Source organism: Styela clava, chromosome 5 (assembly GCF_964204865.1).
Source record: "Styela clava chromosome 5, kaStyClav1.hap1.2, whole genome shotgun sequence".
NCBI lineage: Eukaryota > Metazoa > Chordata > Ascidiacea > Stolidobranchia > Styelidae > Styela > Styela clava.
The window spans coordinates 2,770,111-2,782,163 of NC_135254.1; the positions used below are offsets into that span (position 1 = coordinate 2,770,111).

The following is a 12,053-nucleotide window of genomic DNA, read 5'->3' on the forward strand; positions in this document are numbered from 1 at the left end:
TTATTATATGATACTCGTGGCCTCAAATTTTTTTTAAAATCACTTTATCAAATTTTTGTTTCCACCAAATATGGAAACAATCTCTTTTTTGTTGATTTTCAAAGCCTCTACAGAGTTGTGAATAAAACACATGCTTGTGATTAAAGTTACTTCCAAAAGCGAATTGATGTTTGAATTTGGTCCCAAATTGTTGAGTTTGCATTAAATGTGAGTAAAATAGATTTTTGATTTTTTTTAGTACATTTTACTCATAAAGTTTGCTGCCCACCGTTCTTTTGTATTTCAACTTGTGACGATCAAAAATCGTTGTCCATAGTAGTAAGCAAGTTTCTGATGGTATTTTGTTTTTAAACCTTCAGACTTGCATATTTTTTTCATGGAATCATAGTGTTCCCCCCTCATAAATCTAACTATTTTTGTATAGTCTTCCATGGTTTGAGAATATTACCCCTAATTACTCAATAAGTCTAAGTGATGTAAAAAATTTGCTTCATTGTCTGTAAACTTTAATTGTGGTAGGATTATAAATTGTTTATTTGAAGAAATATTTTCAATGGGGGAGTTTTTTTACTGTGTGGGAATTCGTTGAAAACCCCAGAATTATTACCGGTAGTTCCTTGTTTTCTGCTTGATTCAAAACAGCTGTAAGAGGGCTGGGAAAGTGAGTAGTTGTAAGTGGGTATAAATCTCTTTTTAGCTATTTTCTGTTTTACTTACATTTTTCCTGAACTGGTGTATTTATATTACTATATTTGTTGTTATTATAAATAAGCTGGATTATAAATCGTATGGCGAACCATGTCCAGTTATTTTGTCACCTGTCTGTCATTACAGCTGTACAGTTTGACAGTACGGTTAATCCAACTTTGGTATGGGAATACTGGCATTGTTTATTGAACTAATTGATTGCTTAAAATGTGTGGATTGATTAGTAGAGCAAGCTGTACAGATCAGGAGTTACAGAATTATGAGATCTACCCTGTAATAGCAGAAATACTAGCAGTTCTCTTGCATATACTAGGAATGGTACAAAACCGAAAAATGTTTGCATCATGTATGCTACAGTTAGGCCGTGTCCGAATACCGCTGATAAAAACGAATTTCCTGCAGTATTACATTTTAACATAGATAAAATACTTCGATAAAGTACATGACTATGACCTGGTGGACTATTTGATTTTTTTCATTACCAAAATAATGTAAGCCAGCCCCTCATAACCAAATAAAAATTGTTTACAAATTTAATTGTTGCATATGCATGAACTAACATAGAAAACCAGGCTTGCAAATCCGCGCCCGAAAACGAGAGTCTAGGCATACTCTCGTCGACCTCCTAACGGAATTCGAAAGATTCAATGACGTCATAGTGACGTCACATATACTCCCGTCCCAGGAAAATGTTACGCGAGTCAGGCGCGAGTCAATGTGTCTAATTATATCTACGCACACACTATCTACACACCTACTTTCGCTCGATAAACACTACTCCGTCGGTACCCTCGTTCTGCGATATTGCTACTTGCGAGCAACTCATTAAATATTACGTGCGTGCTCTGCGACGCCGTTTTCCCCGCACGACGTAAATGACCTAATTATATATCGGGGTAATCAACCATTTTGCTATTTTGCAGGTTTTGCTGCAAACTGTGGACTGGACGGCAGTCGCCGTTGCCATCGCGTGTTTTTTTTTTTAATAAACAAAACTATTCATGCAGTCTGACATTTGCCGTACAAACTGAAATCTATAAAATAGTGTTCGCATGTAGCAGATGAGTTCATGCAAAATAAACATCGCACAGAAAGAACGAAATTGAATATTAAACGCTAATCGCCGCCCGTCGACTTCGCATCATTTAAAATGTATGAAAAGAAAGGTTAGAAATTGTGTCGACGAACAAAGAAATGCGTGAGACGCTTTCAGGTTCACATATCACAGTTTTAGTCTTCTTCCGACGAGCTATCGTCGATGTTTATTAGTTGAGGCTGTACCAAGCTGGTTTTTGTTGTTTCCAACCCCCCTAAAATTGAATTTATCGTCGTTTCACGAGACCTCGTTCAGACGTCCCATCGCTTCCCATAAATCGGGCGGAAGCCTTGTTGACCAGATTTTCTCGAATGGCCCCGTCTTCGAACTGTTCTTTTCGCGTGGCAATTAATAGAAGATCTTTTATCATATTGTGTCCGAGATGTGATCGCCAATCAGTGAGAATTTGCCGTGAACAACTGAACCCTCTTTCGACAACAGCATTTGAGAATGGTAAGCAAAGCACTAACTCGACAACGATCAACAAATTTTTATACGTCTCCTTCTTTCGCTGGTGCAACTTGTGCCAAAAGTCGGTAGTGCTCAAATCTTTGTAAACCTCATTTCCCTGGACGTCATACTTCTAATCATCCCATTCTTTCAAGCATGCACCCTTCTCGCACCCAGCTGCGTGTAGAGGTACTTTGAAGTACTCAAAGACTTGTGAAAGATCTTGATTGCCATATTCAGGGACGGACACATTAATCCCGCCATCCGACATCAAGATTTCAGGGTACAGCCATGATAACTTACTCAAAATGTTTTCTTGTTCTTCTATTTCTGTAAATCGCTCGTCCAGGCAATCACGCAGATTTCTTATGCATTGCGATCTTGTTGTTTGGGATCTCTGGATGATGGTTACCTCTGCAGAATGAAAAACCACGCTTTCCTCGTGTTCCAGGAGTCTGGCGGTCGGTGTTTTCACGCCTTTTACAAGTAATGCGTATTGCCTTCGTTTGTCCACCATCTTCGTGTCTGGTAAAACGGAACGGAAGCGGAGTGCAATTTAGGTCGCCCCTGTCATAAGCATCGAGCGCTTTTCGCTCTGCAGGACCGCCGCGAAGTTCCATAGAAGTTAATTTCATTTTCAACCGTTTTATCTGCTTGGTAGCGTCAATAATGGATGACCCGTCATGATCTGATTGTATTGCGATTGACGTGGCAGATACCCAATTTACGATATCCTCGTATTGGCGACATAGGATATAGAACTTGAAGCTGTGAAGATTAACAAGAAATTTCTCAGCCTTCATATCTGACTCAGCCTCCCTCTGGTTAGTGAAATGATGTATGTAAACAATCCAATTTGTTTTTAGCGCATGGAGTGCGTTGAGTGTGTGTGCCACAAATCTTGTGCCTTGCGACTTTGGTACACTAACAACCGCGATCTGCAACTTTTCTGCCGCATTACATACGGCGGCCCGTTCTTTAGGGCTATTCCGAAAATGATAATATATGTCAATAAGGAAGTCAATAACTTGTTTGAAATGGGGGATCAATGCGTCTTTCGATGCTAGTTCAATTCGATGTGAATAGCAATGTACTTTGATTAGCCGACCAGGGCACACGTCCTCCCATTTTTTAAGTAAACCCGTTTTACACCCAAAGTTAACAGCAGCGCCATCGGCGCCGGCCCCGATAATTTTTGAAGAAAAAGGCTTAATAAGTTCCACAAGATTTTCAATGGGTGTCTCACAATTTGTTGTTAAATCGGGAATCAGGAAACTCAACAGAGAGCGCAATGTAGCGTGGTACAAATTGTTAGCGTCCACTCGAACATATTCCTTCATTGAAATCAAGTCAATTTCGTGTACAGCTGGTTTGCATTCGTGCGCTATTCTTATGTAAATTAGTTCCGACTCGTACGATAACTTGCGCTTGGCGACTGTTGACCCATCCACCATCCAGCTAAAAAAATTTACTTTTTCGTGCACTTCATTTCTTATTGAGGACAATATCTCCTCCGCGAGAATATGTATAAAGGCTTTACAACCTTCTCTGTTACCATATGACGTGGTTATTTTGCCGCCATTGTCTGCGCACAGTTGTAATAAGTCCGCAAACGCATTGAAAGGCAGTTCCTTCCTAGAGACATACAGTGCAGTACGAACAAGAGGTTTTATGGCGTTCTCCGCCCTCTGTTTTTGGCAGCCCCATAAGCGAGCGATACTTGTTTGCGTCGGGAGCTCCCCATTCTCAATTTCGACACACTTTAGGTGGCCCTCGGAATTGAGGTGTCGTTCCAAATTATATCTTAAAATCCAGTTGGTGCCATTCTCCCCGTAAGTCGTCACATCATTAACAACTTTGCCTCCATAGCCGCGCTGTATTCTGTCACAATGTTTTTTGCATACAATGCATGCTGCATGTACGACTTTGGTATTATCTTCGTTGAAACCGAACATAAAACTGTCCTTTAATCTGTTTGGCCAAAACTTCCAGGCCGCTACAGAGACGGACCTTGATTTTTCCTCCATTTACTCTAATCATACAATTTATAATATCTCCTGTGGTATTTTTAAACAAAAAAAAACGGTGTTACGCAAAGATACCCTTTTACCGGTAATTTACAACAAAACAGCCGTTAATATAACTAATTAATTACACTAGCCCTAATCTTACCGACATCTCATCTTTGTTAGTCTGCAACACTTCTATTAAATTCATAATACGCATTCGCAGTCTGCCTTATTACAAGGGAACATTCTGCATTCGCCAACGCGCCTAGTCGTCCGGAGGCGTGCCCGTGCTTGATTCCTCGCTTTTCGCTCTAATGTACTATTGTGACATCATAAACCATCGCCCGCAAACGATTTTACGTCACTGAAGAATAAAGAGAGAGAGGCGGCGGAAAAAATCGCCTCGGACTCTCGTGTACTGCTGGACGCGAGTCATGACGTTTTTTACGGGAGTAATAGCTAGACTCGGGTAGGGCAAAATACGCGAGTCTAGACTAGAGTATGACTCGCGTACTCGCGTAGATTTGCAAGCCTGGAAAACTGTTGCCGGCCAAACTTTGTTGCACATTATTAAATTGAAAAGCAGATAATGTTATTTTAAAGAACTTATAAACATATCAGAGAATTAGTGAAAAACAGGATATTTAAAAAGTCCAAGATTGTGCTCAGTAAATCAATTTGTATGACAAAGTTAACATCCATATTATTCTTTAGATTCAGCATATTGATATATTGGCAGCGCTGCGGTGTGTCTCAGTTCTGATTACTCTGCGTGGGTTTGCAGGTTTGAATTCCATGTGGAGATAGTTATGTGCAAGAGGATTGCTGGACTCCTCGCTGCTGTGGGATGGTTCTTGTAACCGCTGGTTGGTTACGGCTTCCTCCACCATCAAGTCCCTGCTTCCAAAAACAAATAACTAGCTAATCCCATACCCGACATGGAATGGTAACCAGACGAAAGGCTGTGGTTTGCCCTATGGTTAAGCCGTCCTATCGGCTTTCCTCTTCCCGGGATCAATATGTAAATCCTATCCTATAGCTTGGTATGAGCAAGCAAACTGAAGAAACGATGAAAACAATTTGTCGGCAATTACAAACAACATTGCCACTTCTGCAACACAGAATTTTCTAGGAAATATGAGCAACGGTCTAACTCCAGTTTTGTATTAGGTAACTGTAGTCGAGAGATACCGTTAGTAGATAGATAGATAGCTTTCCATTGGTAGTAGGTATATCCAGGGATGGCCAATACCGAATAGTTCACTATTTCGAATACATTCGAAATTATTTTTTTCGAATATGAAATTTCGAATACTTCGAAAATAAAATTCGTGATATTGGGCCGAATTGATTAGTTAGTTTTGATTCTTATTTTCGTACTCACAAAAAATTGTCACAAGTCGGAAAAAGAATTTATATTTTATCCCGCTCTTGGGAACTAAATTGAATAATGGTTGCCAGTGGTTTGTATTTAAAAGTATGGACTTTTTACGAGGATGATTTTGTTCTGCGCAAAATATTCGAATCCATGACGGATACCACTACTTTAAATGCCTTACCGCGTTAATTTAATTCTATCATCATAACTCAAATGTTGGTAAATCGGGCAGTTTACCACACATTTGAAGGCCACAGATCGCCGTTGCATTATTATTTTGTAAACACGAATCCGAAATTAATTATAATTGGGCAGTTTACCACATATTTCATGTCCACAAATACCCGTTGTATTTGGCATTAATACTTTCATTATTTTATCGATATGAAAATAGGAATCAATATTTAATATTATCGATCAGTTTACTACACATTTTATGTCCACAGATTGTCGATACAACCATGAGTTACGTTGAACAGAATTAAATTAATACGGCATGACATTTTAAATGCTGGTACCAGTCATGGATTGGATTATTTTGCGCAACAAAAAATCATCCTGGTAAAGGATCGATACTTTTAACTATCGTTATCAGAATTATTTGCCAGAAATTATTTTCTAATAAATCGACTTGTTTTTCCAACTTGTGACAATTTATTGGATATCGTAACAATGACAATGACGGCTATAAATACCGTATTTCCCGGCTAATAAGTCCACATGGCAAATAGAACGATGTCTATTTTTAGCACTCAAAAAAGGGATTTTTCCATATAGGCCTCCAATAAGACGGGTAGAAAAATTCGCTAATAATTTTATATGTTTAGAACCAGATCATGTTAGTTCGGTGGAGTCATACTCACAGAATTAACTATTTTTAACAATTGAGCGGTAAATTAAGTTGTAAAGCGGCAATCATTTTAGACAATTTATTAACCCGAATGTTGAAATAATTTTCGAATGTGATAAGTACTACACTGTACGTCCACGGGTTATTTCACAGCTGTGTTTTCCTGTCCCTGTCGTATTTTGCTGAATCGGCAAAACGAAAGGGTCACAAATCACTTTATCTTGGTGGCCGTGTTTCTCTTTAAAGTAACGATAACCAGCCTGCGATTAAATATCATGATTGGCAGACCCTAAGACCCAAATATAAGGTTACACAAATCATGCTTGAGAAGACTCATGCGAATAATAAGCAGGCCACATAGAAATAAAATAAACATACTTTCTCAATTTTTCGACATAATGAAAATGAATTTGTAAATTAAAAGCCTCGTACACGAATGTCGGCAATGTCCACCCTCGCAAACGTGCAAATGTGTCGCAACACTATGCGACGTACAGTCGCACAGAATATAAACAATCAAAGTGCCGATTCTATTTCATCGTCATTACGTGAGACAGCGTGAAAAGTCGTTTAAAGATTCCCGTAAAACGAAGCACCACGTTTATGGCAAAAAGTGGCTACTATTCGGAATTATTCGAAAATCAGCCGAAAAGGTATTCGAATACTTTGATATTCGAATATTCGATTCGTTTTGGACAACCCTGTTAGCAGGTAATCTATTAGTAGGTGTGAAAAGTTGAATAGATAACTAAAGTTTAACGCCAGTGCTAATGCAAAAAATAACCAGAATTCAATTGAATTCGCCATCTAGGAATACGCGTGCCACCGCATCTCTAATCACCCTGGTAGTTTCACAGGTTCCAATTCCATGCGATAGTTATGTGCGAGAGGATTGCAGCTCTCCTCCCATTGAGGGTGGTTCACACGACCGCTGGTCGATTACGACATCCCCCACCATCAAGTCCATGCTTCTGAAAACAAATACCTGGCTAATTAATCCCGACATAGAATGGTCATCGAACGATGTTGCACCTTGCATGAGAGGCAGGGATGGCCAATACCGAATAGTTCACTATTTCGAATACATTCGAAATTATTATTTTCGAATATGAAATTTCGAATACTTCGAAATTAAAATCCAGTAATAGAATCTAAGTGTATGAAGGAATTTTCATACAATAAACAATGGGAAAACTTCTATTTACAACCTGGCTATATTACCAGGCATTTCATGTTTGCAGATTATTGCGATATATATTTTATATAACATGAGTTGTGTTAATTAACATAATTAAAATAATACGACAAGGTATTTTAAATAGTGGTATCGGTGATGGATTTGAATGCTTGCCAACACAAAATCATCCTAGTAAAACGCCCATACTTTTAAATACCAACCATTATCCAAACTATTTGTCAAAAAGCGGGATAAAGTACGAGTTCTTTTTCAGACTTGTGACAATTTTTTCGTGAGTACAACAATACGAATCAAAAAGTAATTATTCGGGAACTTTACCACACATGTTAGTCCGCAGATCGCCGTTGTATGTTTGTGTAATAATACTTTTATTATTTTATAAATACGAAAACTATTTATAATCGGGTAGTTTACCACACATTCAATGTCCACAGATCACCGTTGTATTTTGTAAATACGAAAATAGGAATCAAAAATTAATATCAATCGCGAGTTTGCTTCACAATTTATGTCCACAGAATGCCGTGATATTGTGCCCGAATATAATTAATTTTTGATTCCTATTTTCGTACTCACGAAAAAATTGTCACAAGTCGGAAAAATAATTTATACTTTATTACACATTCAAGTCCACAAATCGCCGTTGTATTTTTGAGTTATAATAGTTTTAATATTTTGTAAATACGAATCCGAAATTAATTATAATTGGGCAGTTTACCACACATTTCATGCCCACAAATACCCGTGGTATTTGGTATTAATACTTTCATTATCGATACTTTCGACCATCATTATCAAAATTATTTGCAAGAAAGCGGGTGAAAGTATTTTTCTAATAAATCAACTTGTTTCCCAACTTGTGACAATTTATTGGATATCGTAACAATTACGGCTATAAATACCGTATTTCCCGGCTAATAAGTCTACATGGCAAATGTATGTATGACGATGTATATTTTTAGCACTCAAAAAAAGGGGGTTTTCCATATAGGCCTCCAAGAAGACGGGTAGAAAAATTGTTCCCTGTCGTTCAGTTATGCTAATATGCGCTAATAATAATGTTTGTTTAGTAGAATCATACTCACAGAATTAACTATTTTTAACAATAAAGTGGTAATTTTAAGTTAAAAATCACAATCATTTTGAACAATCTATAAGTTTATAGGGTCAGAAAAGAACCAGATCATGTTTGTTTGATAGAACCATACTCACGGAAATAACTATTCTCAACAACGAAGCGGTAAATTTAAATTATAAATTGGCAATCATTTTGGACAACCTATCAACCCGAATGTTGAAATAATTTTGGAATGTGATAAGTTCCACAAGGTACGTCCACGGGTTATTTCACAGCTGTGTTTCATGTCCCTGTCATTTTCTGCTGAATCGGCAAAATCAAAGGGTCATAAATCACTTACTTTATCTCGGTGGCGGTGGCCGTGTTTTCTCTTTTAAGTAACGATAACCGGCCTACGATTAAATATCATGATTGGCAGACCCATAAGAACCAAATATAAGATTTACACAAATTATGCTTGAGAAGACTAATGCGAAAAATAAGCAGGCCACATAGAAATAAAATAAACATGCTTTCTCAATAAGGCGCCCCACCCCCCAAAAAATCAAGCCAAAATTGGGTCTAGAAAAGCAAAAGCGACTAATTAGCCGGGAAATACGGTGATTGTGGATTTTTGGACTAATGCAAATGATTTTGTGAATTAAAAGACGAATGTCGGCAATGTCCACCAACGCAAACGTGCAAATGTGTCGCAACACTATGCGACGTACATTCGCGCTGAATATAAACAATCAAAATGCCGACTCTATTTCATCGTCATTACAATACGCGAGAAAGCGTAAAAAGTCGTTTGAAGATTCCGGTAAAACGAAACACCGTGTTTACGGCGAAAAGTGACTACTATTCGTAATTATTCGGAAATGAGCCGAAAAGGTATTCGAATACTTCGATATTCGAATAATTTCGAATATTCGATTCGTTTTGGACAACCCTGGGTATATCTTATTAATATCATATATTTTGTGGGCAGTTGAGCGGGATTTATATAACACCTGGGTTGTGTTATCACTCTCAAAGTGTTGACAATTTTCATTGAAATCTGCTATATTGTTGCTGCTAGAACACAGGTAAAAATTCACACACTATCAAAATACAATTGACTGCATTTTGCTTCAGTTATATTGCAGTGTCAGTATAAGTCAGTGGTTCCCAATGGTCCTCTTCCGGAGGTTTTTAGCACTAAGGGCCCCTCTGTTTATCATTTCAGTGGTATTTATAGTGTTATTATTATTGGTAGATTTCAAATCCCATTATGCTTAAACAATTCATGCTCAACAATGTGGAACTCCTTGTGAAATACCCATATAGGGCAATGAAACTAGTAAGAATGGTAATTTTCCTGTACAGGCAAATGGGAAATCAATTCTGCGCCTTTCCCCTTCCCCCGACCGCTCTGTATCCCCCGGTTTGGAGTCGCTGCAGTAAATACTTTTGTGTGAGATAAATATTTTTTGATTCCAGGATACAATGAATGGCAGGGTTGGCATTAGGAAAAATCAATTATCCAAAATTAATATGAGTGACAGAACCTGGTTTGAATTGAACTTCTGCGCTGTTGTCTGAACCTTTCAATTTATAGACTAATAGCGTAAAACTGATTTGATATTACCTGTAGCAGAATACGTAAACAGCTTTTAAAGTGTACCAATTTGTGCATGTAATTACAGCATCAGGGAATTATCATATGCACTGGAAGTCTTAGCAGAGTATGTTATCGATATCTCATTGTGATTTTCGATTCAGTAAATTATTTAGTACTAAATCGTCACATATAATCCTAGTATAAACTAGAGAAAAGTTGCCAAAATAGTGGTTCGGCTTATACTGTACATGTATATTTCTGATCGCACTAAAAATTTGGCTTTTACAAGCATATTTCTGATCGTATTAAGAATTCGGCTTGTTCGAGCATAACTCTGATCGCCCTCCAATGGAATGACGTTATGCCAACTTAATTTTGTCCTATAACCATTTGCTGTAATAGATGCATGTGGCGTGTTACGATTTGCGGGGTCTGCTTTAATAAGATTTTTTATAAATTCACCCTTTTATGGCCGTTTTTAGGATGTCGGCTTATATGTGGGAATATACGGTAAATATACCAGGAAGGAGACATCAACCAAACAGAATATGTACATTGTCAAATTCACATACTTACATACCGAATCGCTTTTAATAAACTTTAAGTGCTATATTCAAAATTTAAATTTGTATGGATGCACAGTGAATTTTTAGGGACTTGGTGAATATTACTGTTAGTATTTGCTTAGTTTCGTCCGGTGAATATTATCAGTATTTGCTTAGTTTTGTCTGGTGGAGAACCTCTAAAATTCAACTTTATAAGAATTCTATTTCAGTCCACATCTTGAGGAAAAATATAAGAAAATAGTGGTTGCTACATTTTTCCAGTTTGCCATAGCCTTTCCCATTTACACTTTGGAAGTTGTAGCCACATTGTGGTATATAAGCCAGAGTTATATTACAGGGTGACCTATGTAAGTAGTTTTAGTTTTGAAAACATATATTGATTCTATGCCAGAGTTGGTTTTGTATAGTATTAAGAAATTAGTGGTTGCCATATTTCTTATGTATAGCCTTCCCAAACAATAATTTGGGAGTTGTAGCCACATAAGGCTTTATAAGCCTGAGTTTGACAATTTGCCTTTTTCAAGGTTTTCATGCATGTTTTACATATGTATATGTGGCATAATGTTTTTATTTCTAATTATATTATATGGGTGGAAAATATGCTTTTATCAATAACACTGAAAAAAACAATAAAACATTTGAAAAAAAGAAATGGTCGAAATGCTTTGTGCAATCCCTGGCTTTTCTGAAGGCAGCAAGAATTACTGATTTGTTTTTCAGTCTAATTTTCTCATTCTGCTATGCTGCTTGGAGTCTCTTTTTTGTATCGGTTTTGTTTTTTCGCCATTTATTTTTTTAATTACATATATTTGTTCGACGTCTTTCTATTCTACATGTATCAAAGTTAGACTTTTACCATGGGTGTCGCTGCTCGATCACCAACATTATTTTTTTCGCGTCGTCCTTCACCATAAAATGCCTTTTTCATGTTTTTTTCCTTGTTTTTATAATACACATTGTCCCACTACAGCATATGCGGATTGCTACTTGATCTAATTACATCTTATATAACAAAGCGTCAACAATTCAATGAATCAAATGGTCATAAATCTTATAATTAATATGCATCTTGTGGGTAGCACTCTTGGCCCCATATTTTTTCTAGTCTACCTCATTGACCTTCCTACTTCCATCGCAT

At 37.3% G+C, this 12,053-nt stretch overlaps 2 protein-coding genes across 2 annotated transcripts in view; one reads left to right on the top strand and one right to left on the bottom strand.

Moving 5' to 3' along the window:
* Nucleotides 1-12,053, top strand: part of LOC144422810 (uncharacterized) — a 128,243-nt gene that overhangs the window by 80,543 nt on the left and 35,647 nt on the right. The window lies entirely within an intron of this gene.
* LOC144422782 (zinc finger protein 862-like) lies at nucleotides 2,031-4,587 on the bottom strand. The gene is made up of 2 exons (XM_078112605.1): nucleotides 2,755-4,587; nucleotides 2,031-2,315 (listed from the first exon to the last, which is right to left on the bottom strand). The coding sequence occupies exons 1-2, from the start codon at nucleotides 4,279-4,281 to the stop codon at nucleotides 2,031-2,033; spliced, it is 1,812 nt and encodes a 603-aa protein (XP_077968731.1). The 5' UTR covers nucleotides 4,282-4,587.

Excerpts from the sequence above, each read along its gene's own strand:
- LOC144422782 (XM_078112605.1), bottom strand. The coding sequence starts at position 4,281 with ATGGAGGAAAAATCAAGGTCCGTCTCTGTAGCGGCCTGGAAGTTTTGG. Across the intron at positions 2,316-2,754 it reads AAGATGGTGGACAAACGAAG|CGAAAGAAGGAGACGTATAA; the intron begins GCAATACGCATT and ends AAGTTGCACCAG.